This window comes from Chionomys nivalis, chromosome 16 (genome assembly GCF_950005125.1).
Source record: "Chionomys nivalis chromosome 16, mChiNiv1.1, whole genome shotgun sequence".
Taxonomy (NCBI): Eukaryota; Metazoa; Chordata; class Mammalia; order Rodentia; family Cricetidae; genus Chionomys; species Chionomys nivalis.
In genome coordinates, this window is record NC_080101.1 from 13,845,094 (window position 1) to 13,867,812 (window position 22,719).

The 22,719-nt window shown below is 42.5% G+C and overlaps 1 protein-coding gene across 1 annotated transcript in view; it reads right to left on the bottom strand.

The window, feature by feature from the left end:
* Hsdl2 (hydroxysteroid dehydrogenase like 2) overlaps nt 1-21,979 on the bottom strand; it is a 38,207-nt gene extending 16,228 nt beyond the window's left edge. Inside the window, exons 1-7 of the mRNA XM_057791046.1 lie at nt 21,844-21,979; nt 11,911-12,074; nt 9,840-9,938; nt 9,248-9,362; nt 6,431-6,534; nt 5,188-5,286; nt 1,683-1,877 (exon numbers count right to left, since the gene is read on the bottom strand). Coding sequence (XP_057647029.1) covers nt 1,683-1,877; nt 5,188-5,286; nt 6,431-6,534; nt 9,248-9,362; nt 9,840-9,938; nt 11,911-12,074; nt 21,844-21,860 — 793 coding nt within the window. The 5' untranslated portion in view covers nt 21,861-21,979. The remainder of the gene's footprint in view (nt 1-1,682; nt 1,878-5,187; nt 5,287-6,430; nt 6,535-9,247; nt 9,363-9,839; nt 9,939-11,910; nt 12,075-21,843) is intronic.
* Nucleotides 21,980-22,719: the final 740 nt, after the last annotated feature.

Below are 22,719 nucleotides of genomic sequence, written 5' to 3' on the forward strand. Positions count from 1 at the left end.
ATTATTATACTATATTACATACAAATTTAACAATTTTAATAAAATGTATATCCTTTTCAAAAAATCCTTTTATGTCACTGGAAAGGGCCCACAGGTAACTTGAACTATTTGATCTAATTTACTATTCTTTTCTGAAACTTAGTTATCCTCTTCCACTATGACAAACTTCATCTTAAAATCTAATTTTATTTATTTTTTGTTTGTTTTTCATGACAGGGTTTCTTTGTGTAGCCTTGGTTGTCCTAAGACTAGTTCTGTAAACCAGACTGGCCTTGAACTCAGAGAGATTCCTCTTCCTCTACCTCCCAAGTGCCACCACTGCCTGGCTAAGATCTAATTTTTTGTTTCATTTTATTTTCTGACAAAGTCTTTTTTTTTTTTTGCCAAAAGAACAACTTTATTCAAAAATTGTGAACATTAGGGTTAAAATTCTCAGCACTCACAACCAGGAAACTGGAGACTGGAAGCCCCCCTCAGACCAGAAGCCTGGAGGCTCTCACTGCAGACTTCAGGAACAGGGGGAGCCTGAAGGGTGCTCACAGGGGTCTGACAAAGTCTTACTAGCTCTGGCTAACCTAGAACCAGGAAACTTGCAGCAATCCTCCTGCCTCTATCTCCCACCCACTGGAAATATATGTGACTAATGTCAGGTATGTATTTGTATGCAGGGATATAAAAGTGTGTGTGTCTACATGTATGTGTGGTTCTGCATACCCATGTCTCTCTCTCCTCCCTCTCTCTCTCTCTCTGTGCATGTGTGTGTGTGTGTGTGTGTGTGTGTGTGTGTGTATAGAGGTCCTCCTCAGTCACTTTCCACCTTATTTTTTACAGCCTCTCATTGAATCTGGAGCTCACTGATTCAGTTAAACCAATGGCCCAATAAATCTGTCTCCTGTCTCTCAGCTCTGAGATCAGAAGGTGCAAAACACACTCAGCCTTTTTCTACATGGCTACAGTCCCCTAGTTTTTTACTTGATCCAAATTCAAGCCCTCATGTTTCCACAGAAAGCGATTGACACACTCGACCAATTTCTCAGATGCTGAAGGTCTTTTTCTTTCTTTTCTTTTGTTTTTCTCGTTTTTGAGACACAGTCTCACTATATAGGCCAGGCTAGCCTTGAATTCACTATTTCCCAAATGCTGGAATTAAAGGCATGTACCACCACATTCATTATCATAGTCATCTGTAATTTCAAAGGAAGAGATTTTAAAGAGTGGGAGGTTCTGGAAATCTCAAATCAGACAACTCTGTAAGGCAGACTTGCTCCTGCATCCTCGTGGTCTACGAGGCTGTGCTGAAAAGCAAACATTTTAAAACGGGTGGATTTTTGTTTGTTTGTTTGAGAAAAAGGAGAATAAAGAACTCTACTCCTGAATCATGTGTCACACATGTCTGAATCTTTACTCGGATTTCTAAGACTAACTTCAAAATGTTCAATTTCCTAATTTGGAAGCGGATAACTGAAACAACCTTCTGCAGCCTCCTGCAACTCCAAGAGCTCTCATCTCACTTCTATTCGTTTAGCGCCTTTTAGGGTAGAGGTGGTGTGGAGGTTTCCCTTCAGTGGAAGATAGCTTCTAACATAATATACTCATTTTATAACCAAACACACACAAAACATGTCTGTTGATTGCATAAAATGTGGGAAGACATTATTACTTTAAACAGCCAAAAGCATTACCTGGTTTAATTGCATAGACATCAAAATCGTTTATTCCTTCTTCTTTTAAGATATTTTCATCAAGAATAAAGTTGCCAGTAAAACTTTTTGGCCTTTTGAAAATGGAGTATGCAGCATCCGCAATGATGTCAACTTTTCTACACTGGCTTTCCACACCAGACCCTCCAAGCATATCCATTGCAGCGGTATGTATGGCTATGGAGAAAACATGGACGCACATGACTCCATGTCAAAGAAGACTATGGAATAACAAGACGGTACTCTACTCAAAATTGCCAAGGCAAATTTCTTTCTCAGATGATGAAAAATAAGGCCACGATAAGGAATTCACTACCATTCTATAGGCAGAACCAGGGAGACAAAGAAACAAACATGTCCCTTACTCAACACAGAACCAAGGAGACAAACAAGCAGATACATCCGTTACTCCACGCAGACTGCACCTGAAGAAATCCTTCATGAGAAGCACAGCAAACCTCCTTAGAGTTCTCATTTAGAATGTTCAAGAATTTGTACAGCAGTCTTGGGAGTTTAAAAAGCCAGTGAAGGCTAACAAAAACAGCACTGAGCTGAAAGTTGGGCGAGTGGGGTTTTTATACCGACTAGGCCAAGATTTTTGGCAAGCTACTACAACCCTTTGGATTTTAACTTCCTTTCTCTAAAATATGAAGCTCTCTTCCCAATGTTTTTGTCTCTGCTCCTTGCATTAGAAAACACATATTTCTTATTTGTTACTGTACCACCAGGAATGACAAGGCTGGAGGTGACTCTCCTCTCTGCTGCCATGACCAAATCAGCAGCTACAGGGCCACCCCCGCCTGCATAAAATCTGCTCCAAAATGGACTGTCCTGTTTCCACCACTCAGATCCAGACCTGCCAAAAGTTAAGAGGCAGCCACTCCCTCTACTCAGCAGAAACTGAAAAGATCTTGTAAAAAGAAAAAAATCACAACTGAAAACAACGTAGCTGAGAGCCCGAGATCCTCCTCTGGCCCCGATCCCTTCTCTGGACATGCTAAATTCATCAGAGGCAAAGTCTATAGCCAGGAGGGCACAGCTGCCAGTGTAGAGAAGCAATGCTGAGCCCAGCCAAGGCCAGCAGGCAGCTGGGACACCGCTGTTATAATAATATGTTTCCTGGAGTCCATCCCACTAAGTAGGATGAATCCCCGTCTCCTTGAAAGGCAGTCAGGGGAGATTCCTGATGACTCTACACAAGTGGGAATATGTTCTTAAACACAGACCCCTCACCTCCAGCCTGGAGCACAGCTACTCTCTTGAATCACTTTCATTTGCCTTCACTCATGAATAATGTGGTAGTCTAGCTAACCATCCAGCCTCTCTCTAGTTCACCCACCATGTCAGACTAAACGTCTACATAAACACCAGATGACTTTACTGCTCCTACCCCCTCTGCTTATTAAAACCACTCTCCTTTTAAAATCTTTCCAATAGCTCTCTACTGAATCGCTTGAAACTGAAGCTGCCAGGCTAGGGAAGGAACTCTAATAGAGTACTTGCCTATGATGTGTGAGGCCTGTGTTTAATCCTCTGTGCCAAGAAGTAAGGAAAAAAAATCGGGTTGCTTAAGTTGACATGATAGACCAAAGTCTAGTTCACCCATTCCCACCCGCTCTACCCAGCATTCCAGTGAACCTGGCGCACTGCAAATGCTCAAATGCCGTGAGAAATGACAGCCCACACCCATTATGCACACACTCCTCACTCTCCGGGCAGTCCACTATGCACACAGGTTTCCCATGCTGCACGTGATTGTCTGTTGTTTCTACTGTCCATGAATATCTTGCCTAGTTTCCTTCCTGCTGACCACAACATCCCCTGGAGACCATACTTCAATTTATACCTCCATCTGAAACTCTTTAACTCTTGAACATGGGCTGCAAGGCCTCCTTCTGTGTTTTAAAACTGCTCTCTATGTGACTACTGTATCAGTCATCATGAAGAACACAACTGTAAATTCAGTGGTGTCAAGGGCCTAATTATACCAGTGGATCCAAAGTGTCTAGTAAACCACCTAAAACAAATACCTCAGAGCTAGCAAAGATCTCAGCAAATCCTTTCAGTCCTGATAATCCCCTCCATCCTGCCTGTTATGAATGTCTACCTATTACACAAGCTTTGTTCAGAAGGACCAGTTTAGAGCTAGCAGAAGGCAGGTATACTGCACACTCTCTCATCCACTTACTACTTATCAACACTCACTGAAATCTGAGGCGAGAGAGGGGGCTCAGTGGTAAACCGTACTGGCTGCTCCTCCTGAGGTCCTGACTTCAATTCCCACCATTCACATGGCTGCCCACAACCATCTAGAACTGTAGTCTCCTGGGATCCAACGCCCTCACCTGGTGTGCCGATGTACATGCAGGCAAAGCATTCATATCATAAAATACTGATTTTTAAATGTACCTTCTGTCACATGACTTGTTACCTCATCTCCATATTATCCATCCTGCTTCCCCCATATCTGGTGGGTAGTTCTGTCTTCTTCCCAGAGTTCTCGCTCTGCCCAGAAATCCCACCTAAAACTCTTGCCTAGCTATTGACCATTCAACTTTTTATTACACCAGTCTCAGTAATACATCTTCAAGTGTGCAAATATCCTGCAACAATTAATCTTACTGTAGTCATTGTAGGTTTCAGTGAATTTTTTTAAGGTCTTCTCATTGTTCCTGGATCCTGATAGCAGGCATTTCCATCCACAGAATTTTTGCATTGGCTGCATCCTTAAACACTTTTCTCTCAGCCATAAGGCTGGCTTCAATCACTTCTGAATCTTTGCTCAAAATCCACATTCTCAAAAAAGTGAAATTTTTTGAGGTATTAGGAGGTAAAACCTGGCTGGGTGCCTCCCAGCACTTATAGGCAGAGGCGGATAGATCTCTGTGATTTGAAGGCCAGCCTGGTCTACATAGTGAATTGTAGGAAAGGCAAAGCTATATGAAAGAGAGACTCTGTCTCAAAAAAGTAAAATACATGAATAAGTAAGTTAAAACCTTCTCTCTTCAGTGCCAGAGACTGCTAATTTTACTGTATTTTTTACAAACATTATTACCTTCTGGCATACTGTGAAGTCCCATGCTCACGTGAGTCTTCTGCCACCATTTCCAGCGTATCTGGACAATCGCCGGGAATATATGCCTAACTGCACTACCACCTTTTCAATTAGTCTTTCAATCTGAAAAGAATCTAAGAGAATTTGCTGAAACCGTTCCTGTTGGCTTCCATGATACATTCTGTATGTTCTAGCGTTATGCTCCCATCATAGCTGCTGGCTAAAGAGTCAGCCACTTAGTCCAAGTTAAAGACTGTCAGCCGCACAGCGAACAGCAAGATTCAGGTGACCTGAGATGTTTCACAAGACGTCAAGGGTAGGGCTGAGGAACTCGCTCACTGGTAGAGTGTTCACTAAAGTGAGACAATGGGTTTGAGCCTGGTGTGGAGGAGAGGTAAAAATCAAATTAAAGGATTTCTTTTAAGTACAAACCTGTTTTAGGCCATAAGGCATTGACTGCAATTTCACCTCTAAATTCTTCTGCCATCCCAAGCACACACATAGACATGCCATATTTGGCAATGGTATAAGCTGAAAGAAACCACAAAGAATAATAATATAATTGAGAAACTAATCTTTGAGTGGAAACACCCAACTTTCTGCTGCTATTTTCTCCCTGGGAAAATTTTGACAATTCTTTTCAAATTACAAAATACATAAGATAATTCTTTATGTAGACAAGAATGACTCTAAACTCCTGATTCTCCTACCTCAGCAACCCAAGTACTGGGAGAATAGTTTACACATTGACCAAATATGCTGGGGTTGTTCGTTTGTTTTTAAAGACTTTATTGTTGTTAATTATGCATACATCTGTGTGTGCATATGTGCCAATGAGTGCCTGAGGAGACCGGAATTGTCAGATGCCCCTGGGCTGGCATCACAGGCAGTTGTAGGCTGCCTAATGTGAGTGCCTGATCTAAGAGCAAGTTCCAGGACAGCCGGAGCTACATACTAAGATCCTATCTCAAAAACAAAGCAAACAAAGAATGAAGGTGATTATTTACAGAGAAAGTTTCACTCACAACTCAACAACACAGGTATGGTGGTGTAGCTTAGCAGTAGAATATGTGCTTAGCATTTGTGAAGCCTGGATTTCAACTCCAGCACCATAAAATAAAAAGTAATCAGGGTCTGCAGAGATGGTTCAGCAGCTAAGTGCCTACTGTTCTTCAGAGGACCTGAGTCCTCATGTGAGCACCATGTCAGGCAGCTCACAAGTGCCTGTAACTCCAGCTCCAGGGGATCTGACATCTTCCTCGCCACTAAGGGCACCTGCACTCACATTCACATACTCACACAGAGACACACACTCACATAATTTAAAAAATAAAGGCTTCCGATTCACTTAACTTCATCAACCAGTATAACTTTAGTCTTGCTCTGTGGGTTCCTACCCCAGAGCCTTCCTAAATGCGAATGAGTTAGAATAAGAACTAAATATATGATATTACTTTAAGGGAGGTGCAACACAGAGAAACCCTATCTGGCGAAACCAAAAAAGAAAGAAAAAGAAAGAAAGAAAGAAAGAAAGAAAGAAAGAAAGAAAGAAAGAAAGAAAGAAAGGCAGACATTCAATATTAAGTATCATGTCCACACTGTGCTTACATGATTAATATACTGATTAATTCCAAACAAATTAGCCAAACAAACTATCCCCTCAGCTAACACTTACCACAGTGCTGTTTGAACCACAGAGGATTTAGGTTCAGGGGTGGGCTGAGATTGAGAATATGAGCTACTTTGCTCTTTCTTAAAAAAGGAATACATGCTTTGGATCTGAAAATGAAAGAAAACACAAGTTAAGTTAATAGCTTACGTTTAAAAGTACTTCACAGAGCAGCTGAATTCACTCAGTGATCTGTCTAGTGCATCTTGTTGGTAGAGTACTTTTTTCCTAGAAAGAAGATAATAAATGGAACTGGTTTTCATGCTTTGAAACCAATGTTTCATGCCCTGACCACATGATCTGCTTGATGGAAAAAAAATCATATCCTTTCTCTATTAGCTTTATGCTCAACCGAGGATATCTTCAACCACAACTTCTTCCAAATTCTCCCACCCAAACACACACAATTTACAGACGCAGTTAATATACCTGTCAGATAGTCATAGGTTCAAATCCTGCTTCTTCCCCCTTTGTATGTCACTGGGTAAATCTGCATCCTAGTTCTTAGAACCTTACTACACAATGGTAATGCCCACTACCATCTAGGACTGATTAAGGATTCAAATGAGACACTTCAGACAGTGCATATGCTCAACACGAAATAAAAAGTTGCTATGCGTGGCATCACATGTTAGTTTATTTCACCGGTACAAAATACAATATGCCTTTGAAAGCAATATGGAGTTTAGAGGTTTGGTTCTGATTACTGTTTTATCTTCTTTAGGCAGAGTCTTAAGTCTTACATAGGTTAAGCTGACCTAGAATTCATTATACAGCCCAGTAGAGCCTTGAACACAAAACAATTCCACTGCATCTGCCTCCTGGGTGTTGAGATTATAGGTATGTGCCCCTATAAGGGTTAATTTTATTTTCAACTGTTTATTGAAATACATTATTTATTTTCTAAAAGATTTATATTTGGGCTGGAGAGATGGCTCAGAGGTTAAGAGCACTGACTGCTCTTCCAGAGGTCCTGAGTTCAATTCCCAGCAACCACATGGTGGCTCACAACCATCTGTAATGAGATCTGGTGCCCTCTTCTGGTCAGTAAACATACAGACAGATAAACACTACAAATAAATAAATAAATAAATAAATAAATAAATAAATCTTTTTTAAAATATTTATATTCAATATTTTTATAATTTTAAGTATTAAAGTTATAACATCATATAGCTGAACAACATAGTGTAGCTCAGGTATAACCTTATTTCATATTCAAGAACATCTAAGGACATCAGCATGGCAGTACATGACTATAATCTCAGCATTCAAGAACCTGAGGCAGGATTGCAAGTTCCAGGTCAACCTGAGCTGCATAGGAGACCCAGTCTGAAAAGTACAACAAGAGGAATTCTTGAAGTTGGAGCCACAGTTCAGCTGTAGAGCATATGTCTATGATATATAAGGCATACAGGTCAAGCCCCAACACTGAAATAAAAAAGGGGGTGAGAGTGGATTGTGAGCTAAACTGCCCTTCATTTACGTCAGTTTTTTTTAACTATTATTATTTCCAAATACAAAATTGTTACCAATTCCCACATTTTTCCCCTTTTAGCTTTCTGAGACAGCATTTCTCTTGTGTAGCCCTGGCTGTTCTGGAAGTCATTCTGAAGAACAGGCTGCCTTGAACTCAAGAGATTCTCCTTATCTCTGTCTGCCAAGTGCTGGAATTAAAGGCGTGCACCATCATTGTTCAGTCACTGCAGTTTAGACGCCAAATATAATCAATGCTACTGCAGATTAGAGGTATTAATTATATTTGTAGTGGTATTGATAGTAACCCTAACATTAATCCTAACCAAAAAAACCTGTTTTTCATTCCTAAAAGTATTTCATTTTTAAAATATTTATTTATTATGTATACAGTGTTCTGCCTGCATGTATGCCTGCAGGCCAGAAGAGGACACCAGACCTCATTACAGATGGCTGTGAGCCACCATGTGGCTGCTGGGAAATGAACTCAGGTCCTCTGGAGGAGCAGTCAGTGCTCTTAACCCCTGAGCCATCTCTCCAGCCCAGTGTTTCACTTTCACAGAGTTGGCATGAGGACAGGCAAACAATATCATAACTGATTTTCATTAAAACTAAAATTGTACCTCAACCAATCAATAGGGAAAAACCGAGTCCATTCTAATAAGACTATACTTTGCAGTCAGAGGAGGGATTCGTCTTGTTTACATCAAACACGTTGGCTTTCCTGTCATCTATTAGATAAAACCTTGCCAGCTGCGATTTGCTAGCCAGCAGGGCCACTAATGTTACAAATCCACATCACACTTTTCATAACAACAAATTGAAAACTCTCAGCACTTAGACACTGTGCTGGCCGGTTTCTTGTCAACCTAACGCAAGCTAAGGTCACCCGAGAGGAGGGAACCTGGATTAAGAAAATGCCCCAATGAGATCAGGCTGTAACTAATTAGTGACCAATATGGGAGGTGCCACCCCTGGGCTAGTGGTCTTGGTTTTCTAAGAAAACAGACTGAGCAAGCCAGAGTGAGACAGCCAGTAAGCAGCACCCCTTCATACCCTCTGCATCACTTCCTGCCTCCAGATTCCTGCCCTGTTAAGAGTTCTAGCCCTGACTTCCTTCAATGATGGACTTCAATGTAGAAGTGTAAGCCAATTCAACTCTTTGCTCGCCAACTTGTTTTTGGTCATCACAGCAATAGTAACCCTAAGACAGATACTAATATTATTAGCTTAATCATATGCCAACTAGATTTTAAGCTGTACTGCTGTCTGGTCCCATCTGTTTATATGTAAGTTCTCTGAGAATACAATAGGACTTCCTGCCCCACATTCTTGTTTCTGACTCACGTGAGGTAGGTTCCCCTGGTGTTCACATTCATCATCAAGTCCACTCTCTTTGTAGGAGTATCCAATGTGTTGGTCAAGCTGATAGCACTCGCATTGTTCACCAAAATATCAATTCCTGTGTCCAAAGAAATCAGTTCCATATTGATGCAAGTCAGTGTTTCTCTCTCTCTCTCTCTCTCTCTCTCTCTCTCTCTCTCTCTCTCTCTCTCTGTCTCTCTCATACACACAAAACATTTCCTCTATGGTTTATCCCTCAGCTGATTCAAAAATATAAACATAGATACATATACATAGGCCTATAAAACACACACATACATAATTAGACTATATGACTGACCAATATACCAATGCCAGATCCAGCAAATCTTTCAAAACGTATTTTCGCTGGCACACTGCAGATTCGGCCAATGACCAGCTCTACAAAAAACTGCAAGGAGGTCTGGTGTGTGCAAGCTGCAGCCTCAAGCCTTAAGCATTAGTCTTCTCTCACTGGCTCTCTAGTCCTCTCTGACCTATGACCTTTCCGAGAAAGGCGGTGGTTACATCTATATTTTATCAATGTTCAGGAATTACTTCAGAATCAAGGGACTACCTCCAAATCTCTCGACAGCTTTTTCCACTGCACTGTTGATTTGCTGTTCATCTCTCACATCAACAACACATGGCAAGGCCTTTCCTCCAGCCGCTTCAACTACAAAGAAGACAAAAAAGCATGAGGGTGTTTATCTTCTTTTATTGTTGGTTTTTTCAAGTCAGGGTTTCTCTGTAGTCTGTCCTGGAACTAGCTCTTGTAGACCAGGCTGGTCGAACTCAGAGATCCGCCTGCCTCTGCCTCCCACGTACTGGAATTAAAAGCATGTGCCACCACTGCCCAGCTGCATGAAGGTGTTTATAATTACACCTTCATTCTGATGCAACAATAGAAAAAAATCCCCATTTCCAGCCCAATCGAGATACATTACAGGGTCTTACAATCACAATAGACAGATGGACTAACCCAACCAACTGGGGCACTGCAGACTCCAAGCATCAACACAGTGCACACACATACATGCAGGTAAAAACACTAATGCAATAAAATAAACACATCTAAAAATAAAACGTTCACCTTGTTATGGGAGGTCCTTCTGTCTATGTGTTGCTTGTATTGGTTAATGAATAAGGAAAATGGATTGGCTTATAGCATGGGAGGAGGAAGGCAGAGTTAGAGAGAAGCCATGGAGCTGCTGGGGATAGACGCTGTGAACTTTACCCGGTAAGCCACAGCCACGTGGCAATTTGCAGATTAATAGAAATGGGTTAAATTAATATAAGAGTGTAGTAAGAAGAGAGGGCCTGCTTTTCATCCCGGCCACATGGCCAGCTTATACCCAAAATAACCACACAGAAACTGTATTAATTAAATTACTGCCTGGCCCATTATCTCCAGCCTCTTACTGGCTAACTCTCACATCTTGATTCAACCCATTTCTAACAATCTGTATGTCACCATGAGGTTGTGGCTTACCAGGAAAGATTCAGCATGTCTGACTCTGGCATCTCCATGGCGGTTCTCTTTCTCTGCTTTCCTCCTCCCAGAATTCAGTTCTGTCTTCTCCACCTACCTAAGTTCTGCCTTATCAGACCAAGCAGTTTCTTTATTGATTAGCCAATAATCAGTAAACAATAAATCAATAAACAGAGGACCTCCTACATCATAAGAGTTAGCCAATAAGAAACTAGAGCTAACTAGGGCCAAGCAGTGATTTAATTAATACAATTTCTATGTGATTATTTTGGATCTAAGCTAGCCGGACAGCCGGAAACCAACAAGCGGCTTCCTCGCAACAGTTTGGCACACCAATGTGGTGGACTAAATCCATGTAAAACCCAAAAAGGCTTGAAAAGGAATTCTAGACACAGAAAAACAAAGTTTAGGCCGGGCGGTGGTGGCGCACGCCTTTAATCCCAGCACTTGGGAGACAGAGGCAGGCGGATCTCTGTGAGTTCGAGACCAGCCTGGTCTACAGAGCTAGTTCCAGGACAGGCTCCAAAACCACAGAGAAACCCTGTCTCGAAAAACCAAAAAAAAAAAAAAAAAAAAAAAAACAAAGTTTAGCCTCACTTTTTTTCAGCTGGCAGTGTGTTGCAGCTCTCTTAAGGGAGGTTTTCCTGATTCACTGGTAGCAGAAAAAAAGCCACACCTTTTTAATAAGGCAGCTTCCTGGGCTGTGCTGCCAATGCAAACTCCAGCTATGGAGCATTTGAATGGCATTGGTGGGCCCCGTTGTTTGTGTGCCCACTCAGGGTTGGAAGAAAAGTAGCTGAGACCAGCTCAGCACCCCCACCTGGGCAGGCCAGGAGCTCACAGAGGTCCACTTGCCTCTGCCTCCCGAGTGCTGGGATTAAAATGTGCACCACCATTTATTTACTTTATTTTATTGCACGTGCACATGCTATAACTTGCAGAAAGCCAGTTGTCTCCACAGTGTGGGTGTGGGGATCTAGCTCAGGTTGTCGGGCTTGGCAGCAAGCACCTTTCTTTACCTGCTGAGCCATCTCACCAGCCCTAAACACAATTATTTCTTGAGTAACTTTCAAACAGCTTACACTACACCCTACAGCAAACTATGTACTGAGACCACGGTAAGAGCAGTCCGTGCAACGGCAGTCGCCACACTCACTTTCTTCAGCAGCAGTGTAGATTGTGCCTGGGAGTTTCGGGTGTGTCTGGGTGGTTTTCGCAGCAATTACAATATTTGCTCCATCCTTCGCTGCTTTCAACGCAATAGCTTTGCCAATGCCTCGGCTTGCACCCGTGATAAAAATCGTGCATCCCGCTAGCTTCCTAAACAGAGCAAAGGTGACTTTATTAGAAACTTCATTGCTTTATCTATATCAGCTTACACACATTTTCATGATTTCCTGATTACCCCCAACCCACCTGACAAATTAGAACCCCTCTATATTTCCACTGGACACGACTGATAAATTATTTATGACAATTGCAGTTAGCCAGTCTTAACTGAGATCTGACAAACACATCTGCTCAAATATAAAGTAAATCTTAAAAGAATTACAGAGTATGACGTAACAGGTTAGTGCACCATACCCAGCTCTTGTACAGCTGGAGATTTCAATCAAGGTCCTCAGGCTTACCCGGCAGCCCCTTTGCCCACAGACTCATCCACCAGTCTGTGATCCTGTTTTGCTGTTGTTTGGAGACAGAGACTCATGCAGCACAGTCTGGCTTGGGCCCCTAGTCCTGCTTCTACCTTCCAAGTGCTGGGAATCAGGCAGGGAGCACTATGCACGTCAACAAGGCTTATTTGTGAGTGACAGGTTCACACACAAAGTTTTGTCCTTCACATTCATATAGTACTTTTCAAATTTACTACAACAACACATGATCTTTAAAAAGTTCTCTAAAAATAATAGCTAGAGTGGAAAAACCAAATATGGACTAAGTAATGAAGGATGAATATAAGTGGTTTACCCCACAACGGAATAGTGTTCAGTAATGAAATGCAATGAGTTACCAAGCTGTGCCACAGTATGGACAAACCGTCTCATCACACTGACCACATTATTAAGACCCCATTATATGACATGAACAGAGAAGTCGACCTATAGAGACCCAAGCCCAGCAGTTGCCTGGAGTGGGCAGGAGAGGGTTTGGGAGCCAACAGCTGAGGGCTAAAAACTTCTTTGTGGGATGGTAGAAGTTTTAAATTGATTGTGGTGACTTTTTTTCTCCGGAGATACAGAACCACTGACTGATTGATGTAAGAATTACATCTCAGTAAAACTGTTAAGCATACTTAGAAGGAGCAAAACAGGCTGACTAGAAAAAGCCCTGATTCAAACACCCTGACATCCCTAGCTCCCACTTCTCTACACCTCCTACCTTCACACTGAATTTTCTACTTACTCTGCTGTTAGGGTGACTACAAGAAAAGAGACCGGCGATTTGTTAACAGAGAGACAAGCAGTGCCTGCCGATCCGGGGGGATTACACTGGAGTAGGGCATCCTAGGTGCAGGCAGTGGCGGTTTGAAATAAGGAATAATCATACATTAGTTGCTTTTCAATTGCTGTGATAAAATACCATGACTAAAGCAACTTATGGAAGAGGGCTTATGGTGCCAGAGAGCGAAGAGTCTACCATCCAGCACAGCAGGCAGGCCTGCAGCTCAACACAAGCTGGGAAGCAGAGAGCAAACTGGGAATGGTGGCTTGGCCTTTAAGCCTCAAAGCTCACCCCAGTGACATACTTCCTTCAACAAGCCACAAATCCTAAACCTACTCAAATAGCATCACTAGCCCCATGGGGATCAAGTAGTCAGAATCTGAGCTTATGGAAAACAGTCATTCAAATCATCATAAATCACTTTGATGGAAAGAAACCAAAGTGAAGAAGTGGGAAAGAGACAAAAATGTAAAATACAGTAAACATACAAACCCCTTGAAAAATGAGCATATAAAACTTAAATAGAAACAAACAATGGGGGGCTGGAGAGACAGCTTAGGAGTTAAGAGCTCTGGCCGCTCTTCCAGAGGACCCAGGTTCAATTCCCAGCACCCACATGGCAGCTCACAACTGTCTGTAACAGCAGCTTCAGGGGGTCCAACACCTTTGTACTAATGCACATAAAATAAAGTTAAATAAATTTTTAAAAAAACAAACAATGGTGTACCTACTATCCAAGCCAAGAAACAGAGTAGAACCAAAGCCACCAGCCCACTTCTCTCTATTATGGTTTGTAAATAAAACATCCAGCTGGTCAGTGGTGGCGCACGCCTTTAATCCCAGCACATGAGAGGCAAAGGCAGAGGCAGGTGGATCTCTGTGAGTTTGAGTCCAGCCTGGGCAACGAAGTGAGTTCCTGAAAGCCAGAACTGTAACACAGAGAAATCCTGTCTCGAAACAAACCAAAAAAAGAAAAGAAAAGGAGGGAGGGGGAGGGGGAGAGGGGGGAGGGGGGGGAGAGAGAGAGAGAGAGAGAGAGAGAGAGAGAGAGAGAGAGAGAGAGAGAGAGAGAAAAGAAAAAGAAACATCCTCCACAGTCTTGTTTTTGTTTTTAACAATTGTTTCCAACTAGGAAGCTGTTGGGGATGCTCATGTAGGAGACAGGCTGGAGCAAGGTCACTAGGGGCAGCCCTTGAAGATTTATCTGGCCCCACTTCATGCCCTTTCTCTGCATCTTGGTCCACTGTGATGTGGAGCCTCCACATGTCCCTGCTGTCCTGGCCCCACACACATACACACAACATGATGGACTGAGACCCTCTGAAATTATGAGTCAAAACAAGCCTTCCCTTCCTTGTTTCTGAGAGGTATTTTAGTCATAGCAATGCAAAATAAGTAAAACATTTTCCAATTCTACCTGCTTTTTTCTTCCACCCCACAAAGCAGAAACTACTTTAAATATTATTATTCCTTCTTTTAAAATAATTTACAGTACCTATATATCTGTATCTAACCCAGGGTCAGGCAATTATGGCCCATAAGCTAAGTCCAAATCATTACCTATGTGTGTAGAGGGAGGGTGAAAGCTAAGAATGACCTTTACAGATAAACACCCCAGCTTGTGGGCTTTGTCATAGCAGCCTAGGAAGCTGGCTCACTCTAGCAGCCCTCAAAACTGCTCATGATACCGCACTACAAAAAACAGAAAAAAATATTAAGGAGATTGATTTTTATGTCTTACTATATAAGTGTATCCACCTCCAATGTTGCCTTTTGGTTCACAAAACCTAGTATTGCCGGGCGTTGGTGGCGCACACCTTTAATCCCAGCACTCGGGAGGCAGAGGCAGGCAGATCTCTGTGAGTTCGAGACCAGCCTGGTCTACAAGAGCTAGTTCTAGGACAGGCTCCAAAACCACAGAGAAACCCTGTCTCGAAAAACCAAAAAAAAAAAAAAAAAAAAAGAAAGAAAGAAAACAAAACCTAGTATTAACAGCTGACCTTTTACAAAAAAATGAACAATGTACTATCTAGGGTTTTTTCCTAATTTTGAACTCTAAATAAGAGATTCATAAAATATGTAATTCTGTTTAGAGAGCTACCCATATGACTTAAGTAACTATACTTATTATTTTTCATCAATACATGAATCCACACATGAACATACTGTAAGTTATCTATTCTACCGTCAGCAATAGTGCTATCAATGTTGCTGAATTCATCTTCCAGTCACTTGTGCTAGAGTGTCTCTAGAGCACACACACACACACACACACCAGTGAAACTGCTCCCTTATGAATTGGTTTCTTATCTCAGTGTGACAAAATTCCTTTTCTTCCAAGAATTTTTATTTTATTGATTTTATTGAGCTCTACATTTTTTCTCTGCTCCCCTCCCTGCCTCTCCCCTCCCCTTCAACTCTCTCCCAGGGTCCCCATGCTCCCAATTTACTCAGGAGATCTTATCTTTTTCTACTTCCCATGTAGATTAAATCCATGTATGTCACTCTTAGGGTCCTCATTGTTGTCTGGGTTCTCTGGGATTGTGAATTGTAGGCTGGTTTTCTTTGCTTTATGTTTAAAAACCACTTATGTCTTTCTGGGTCTGGGTTACCTCACTCAATATGATGTTTTCTAGCTCCATCCATTTGCCTCCAAATTTCAAGATGTCATTATTTTTTCTGCTGTGTAGTACTCCATTGTACAAATGTACCACATTTTCCTTAACCATTCTTTGGTCAAGGGGCCAATACTTCTCAAATTGTTCCACACAATAGAAACAGAAAGAACATTGCCAAACTCTTTTTATGAAGCTACAATTACCCTGATACCCAAACCACATAAAGACTTACTAAGAAAGAGAATTACATACCAATCTCACTCATGAACATTAATGGAAAAATACTAAATAAAATACTGGCAAATCAATTCCAAGAACACATCAGAACATCATCCACCATGACCAAGTCGGCTTCATCCCAGAGAAGCAGGAATAGTTCAACATATGAAAATCTGTTAATGTATCCACCATATAAACAAACTGAAAAAAAAAAAAAACACATGATCATCTCGTTAGATGATGAAAAAGCTTTCAAAAAAAATATCCTTTTAAAAGCAATGCAGAGAGTTGGAGGGCTCGGCAGTTACGAGTGCTAACTGTCCTATCGGAGGACTGGATAGGACTGAATGTGGATCCCTGCACCCGTTTCAGGCAGCTTATGAATCCCTCTAACTCCAGGCTCGAAGGATCCGACTCCCCCTTCTGGCCTCTGAGGCATGCACTGACACACAGAAACAGACACACATAAAAGAAAATAAATATTTTTAAACAGTAACGAAGAGTTTCTTTAGGCTCCCAGTTTGAGGGGCTCCGGCAGGGAAGGCATGGAGGTGGGAAAGTGAGGCAGCTGGTCACACTGTGACTGCAGACGGGAAGCAAAGAGACGAAAGCCATTACCCATTTGTTTGATTCTTCCTCTCTCCTTCTTGCTTAGCCCAGCCCCATCCCATGCTATGGTGGTCTCCTCATTTTCAGGGTGGGTCTTCTATCTTCAGCTAACCCCCTTTTCAAACCCCCTGTAGACATACCCAGAGGCATGACTCCTGGGGACTCTAAATCCAATCAAATAATTGAGATCAGGAGAGGGTGGCTACCTCAGGTATACTGGATCCTGAGTTAGCCCCTGTAAAGGGGGAGGAGTGTGTTGGTTATGCCCCTGCCTCACAAATCAACCACCAGATCTTACATGGCACCATTATGAATCAAAGAAAATCTCAAAGATAACCACAAATTCTGGGACACTCCTTCCACCAAGAGAAAAAGCATGTTTCCCAGTCCTGGATTCTGGCTTGACCTTCTAGCTTTTGTTGGACAAAAGACTATGATAAACCCAGCATGTTGGCACATAATTTTAACCCCAGCACTCTGAGGCAGAGGCAGGTCGATCTGTGAGTTGGAGGACAGCCTGCCCTGCAGATTAAGTTCCAGGACAGCCAAGGCTACACAAAGAAACCCTGTCTAAAAAGCAAAAAAAACAAAACAAAAAAAAAATTGCTTAAAAAAATCTGGGCAGTAGAGACATAGGCCTTTGATCCTAGCACTCGGAAGGCAGAGACAGGTAGATCTCTAAGAGTTCAAGGCCAGCCTGGTCTACAAAGTAAGGGTTGTTACACAGAGAAACCCTGACTCGAAAAGCAAAAAAATAAAAAATAAAAGTTGAGGTCGAGGGTATAGGCCAATAGATCAAAAGCACATACATGCTTTAGTTTGATACTTGATTCTGGCCTTGAGTTTGATACTTAGTGCCACAAGGGAAAAAATAAACCGTCATGTTAGACGCCTGACAGAAATTCCAAGCTGAGCATGGTGATACACACCTGGAATCCTAGCTCTTGGATTACCAAAGGCAAAGAATTACCAAGAGTTCAAGACTAGCCTGGAATATACAGTAAGTTCCAGGCTAACCTGGGTTAGAGACTCTACCTCAAAGACAGAAAGAGGGAAAAGGGGGGAATGGGGAGAGGGGAAGGGGAGAGAAAGGAATCACTCAGTTTTTGGATAATAATTACTAGATACTCACAGAGACCTGACTCCTCTAAATGGGGACAAGGGAGGACAAGGACCTGGGACCCGGGTTAGAGAATACAAAAAGTTTTCCAGGCTCTCACCCATGTCAAAGGGGAGAACAAAGATGCCATGTGATCTGTCAATAAGACAGGACAGGAGCTAGACATGTAGAGGCCTGGAAAGATGGCTCAGTCATTAAAGAGTTTCCACGAGTTTGAAGACCTGAATTCCATTCCTCACACTCACATAAGAAGACAGTTGTGGTAGCGCACACTGCAGCAGAAACGTTGTGAGTTCAAGGAAAGCCTGGTCTACATATTGAGACCCAGGACAGCCAGGGCTACACAGTGAGACCCTGTATCAAAACAAAAAGTATACATAAACTACCAAAGAGATGTTTAGAGGCTGGCGAGATAGCTCAGAGGTTAATGAAGAGAGTTTGGCGCTCTTGCAAAGGACCAGAGTTCAGTACTGAGCACCCACATCAGCAGCTCACAATCTAAGCCCAGATCCGGAGAACCTGAGACCCTCTTGTAGCCTACATGGGCACTGTATACTCATGCTACACACACACATGAAAATAAAGTTAAAAATCCAAATAAAAGAGATGTTTAAGGATAAGTACCCACACAAAAATGTCTGCCAACTATTGATTTACAGGCTTATCCCTTGCCTGTAACACAGCTGGACTGAATCCCAGTAGAATAAAGGGCACACTTGTGCTCACCCGGAGTCCAGAGCATTGGCAGCTAGAGCAGCAGAGGCAGCCAGATCTGTCTACTAGGCCCTCAGCTGCAAAGATTATGATAAGGATGTCAACAGCAAGGGCATTCTTAATGTCCCTGGGAGGTAACTAGAATTTACAAATGCAGAGACAACCCAAACTCTGATTTACTAAGAGTTTCTCAAAATTACAGTAAATGTGATGAAATTATAACCATTTTTAAAAAGAATAACTTCTTAAAAAAAAAAAAAAAAAAAGATACACTAGCCAGTCTCAAGTTCTCAGGTTTCTAAACTAAATACCCAAAAATAACCAGGAAGATTCTAAAACATAATCCAAATGAGAATTGGCTTTTTCAGATTTTAAAATAGCTTATAAAACTACAGTAATTAAAAATATTTGACTCGTGCTGGGCAGTGGTGGTGCACACCTTTAGTCCCAGCACTCAGGAGGCAGGCGGATCTCCGTGAATTTAAGGCCAACCTGGTCTACAGAGTGAGTTCCAGGACAACCAGAGCCACACACTGAGAAACAAACAAACAACAACAACAAAAATCACTTCATTCTAATACATGAATAGACAGACTAGGTTATAGAGGATAGAGTCTAGAAACAGATTCCTAGGCACACAAAACCTTCATGTGTGATAGCGGTATAAGTATACCAAAAGAAAAGAAAGAATAAAATTATCAGGTCACTTTGGCTGTGACACTGGGAAAGCCATCTGAGCCAAAATGAAGTGAGCTTCCTAACTTACTTCCTAGTCCAAAATAAACCTTAGGTAGATGAGAAAATATGAATATAGTGCACATGTATATATGCTTGCTGTAAAATATTTATTAAAAGTATAGTAGTAAGGGCTGGGGAGTTTAGCTTAGAAGAACTGGGCTGAGGCATGTGAATCCCTGAGTTCAATCCCCAGCACCACCAAATGAGTAAATAAGATACTGTAAGACCATAATGTACTAGAATACCACCTGAAATAAAGGACCTTGGTGTAGTGTGGTCTTCCAGGCATGTCACAAAAGCAAAATAGCCTTAAGAGAGCAGAGTGATAACACAATTGACAAAGGGACCTCGTTGGTTAAAGCAGGTAAATAAGAAGATGCAGAGATGGCTTTAAACCATTCATCCCAGTCTCTGCAGAGCTGGCATTTCGGACTGCGCAGTTCCGAAGGAGCCAGCATGCATCTAACGGCTCCACTCCCTGAGCATCTCCTTTCAACTGTGACACCCACAGTCTTCTCAGATATTGCCAGGGTCTTCTGGAGGTCACAATGTCTCATCTTCACTAGTGAAAAAATACAAGCAAATTTTAACTATAATGAAGAGCCCTCCCCATTGGATTTGTATTAACAAATGCTTTGCTTACGTATTGCTTACTCTGTCTACTCATGTATTAGAACCATTTTAATTACACTAGTTTTATAAACTATTTTAAGATCTAGAAAAACCAGCTCACCTCATTTGAGTTTTTTGTTTGTTTTTGTTTTTTTTACATTCCTGGCTCTTCTTGGGTATTTATTTAGAAACTTTAGAAGCTGACACTGGCAAGTTTGGATACTGTACTCTCATTTTTGATTGCCTTTGATTGTGCAATCCTCTTGATGATGACTATCTGTCTGTCTGTTTGCTTTTTGCTTCCTTTGTTTTATTTTGTTTTGTTTTTCAAGACAGGGTTTCTCTTTATAACAGCCCTGGCTGTCCTGGAACTCTATAGACCAGGCTGGCCTCAAATTCACAGAGATCTGTCTGCCTCTGCCTCCCAATATCTGTCTTACAACATCAAATTTTAAAATATATATTCTCTTCAATCCAGCAATTTCGCTTTCAAGAATTTATCCTAGGTACATTCACCAATGTATAAAGAGACAGAAGAAAGAAAATGAAGTCAGGCATGGTGTACAGGCCTTTAATACCAGCACTTGGCAAAAGCAGGCAGATTTCTATGAGTTCAAAGCCAGTTTGGTCTACATAACAAGTTTAAAGACAGCCAGGACTACACTCAAACCAAACAAAAGAATAATAATGGAAGCAAAGATGGAATAAAAACAACAACAACAACAAAAGATAGTGGTGGCAAATGCCTTTAATCTCAGCACTCGGTAGAGGCAGGTGAATCTTTGTGAGCTTGAGGCCAGCCTGGTCTACAGAACGAGTTTCAGACAGGCTTCAAAGCTACAGAGAAACCTTGTCTCGAAAAACCAAAATAAAATAAATAAATAACAAAACAACTGAAAGTGATTCACTATCCAACAATAAGGAATAGGTTAAATAAATGATGGTCTTCAATAATAATATGCAACCATTAAAGAAGACAAGGAAGAGTTGCATGTACTGGAAACCTATGTACACCCCAAGACACATCAGGTAAAAACAACAAGCCTAAAATGGAGTTTGCTACTATTTTCTAAAAAGTAGGAGGTATTCCTGTAGGGTATACAAAATATGTTTATAAACATAAAGATTACAAATATATCAGAAAGAAGTTGAATATTTAATCTTTTAGCTGTCTGTATGTGTCAAGCTAGTTACAGAATGGGCTTGTCACTGGCTTAAGATACCCCAACTTCATAGAACACAGTAGACTACCTGAGTTTGGCAAGGACTAAGTAGTGCGAAAGACACTGAAAGAACATTGCTTAATGGGCACTGTTTTGGTTTTCACAAGACTGAGAAGTCCTGGCGACTGGCTTCACAACCGTGTTAATATATGTGTAAGGGGTTTTTGTGGGGTGGGGGGGAATGAGGCGTAGACAGGGTCTCACTCTGTAGCCTTTGTTGGCATAGCACTCACTATGTAGACCAGGATAGCCTCAATCCTTCTGTTGGGATTAAAATCTCATGCCATTATGTCTGGCTATGCTAGGGTAAATATACTTCACCTTACGTTAAAAAGAAAAAAAAAAAGGAACTGCCGCCAAAGATACTTGTAACATTTTAACTAGCTGTTAACTTGAAAACCACTTTCAAAACACGCCACCATTCTTTTATTATTCTACAATCGAGCTTAGGGAACAAACAGAAAGTTTAAAGTTACTGTCCCAAGAGACCTTTCACCTAGAAGCCGAAAGCAATGCTGTCACCGGGCCAAGCTAAAGACAAGGCTGGGGCCACACTGGGATGTCGGGGATACCGACCCTCGCGACCCTCCCTGTGGGGTAGCTAAGCTCGCTGCGCCCCTTCCTACACAACTTTGCGTTCCTGTGCACGCGCTGTCTCCGCGGGTCCCAGCGACTCGATCCTCGCGGCGCACCGGAGATCCGGAGCGCGCGGCAGCTTCACCGGACCTCGCCGGGGAGCACGGCGAGCACGGGCGACCTCGCGACCCGCTCCCCACCCACCCCGGACCCCTTACCCGGTGTTGGGCAGCATGACCTTCCCAGCTCGGAGGACTTGTTAACAACGGCTGGACAGCGGCGAGCCGTGAGTGACAGGCGAACCCGCCCTCCGCATTTAGCCGCGCCCCCCGCCCCGCCCCGAGGCCCGCTCGGGAACCGGCTTCCCAACAAGATGGAGCTCGCTGAGTGCGCCTGCGCACGCCGGGCACCGGGCGGGACTTCCTACGGCTCCACAAACGACACCCAGGAAACCAACGCTCTGCGCATGCGCCTCAGGCGCCCCTCTCCGCCCCGCCCCTTTCCCGGGTCTGGCGATGACAATCAGTCTCTGCCCCGGACTGCTGGCGTGTCCCGAGCATCATCCTTACGTAGGCTTTCTCGGCAGTCCGAGGTTCGGCGCGGCGCAGCCAAGGCGCTCGCCCCGAGGTCCCTCCGGAAAGGTTGTGGATGCCTTAAAAATGCTTTTGCATAAACTGATCTGCGTCGCCTTTTAGCTGCCACCGAATCTGGACTTAGCCCAGACCTCCAGTGTCTGTAGACAGGCGACGAGAGGGGACCCTCTGGAAGAGGTCTTTGCAAGGGTTACCCCCAAGAATTTATCGTTTATCAGGGCCACAGAAGCCAAATTTGGAGAAGGAAATCCTTAGTCCTGGAATGAGGTCGATTTTGGGATTCGGTTTCGCCTTGGAAGTTATACGTAATTCAGCCACCCTGGAAATGAAATTGTTTTGTACTTTGTAACGGTAGAAAGGATGCTAAAGAGATTATCTGAAGCCTAGTTCAGGAAACCAACTTAAGGAAAAAGAAAATTGTGAAGTTTTTCAGTCATAAAACTGGTATCTTTCAGGGCGGTGGTGGTGCACGCCTTTAATCCCAGCACTCCAGAGGCAGGT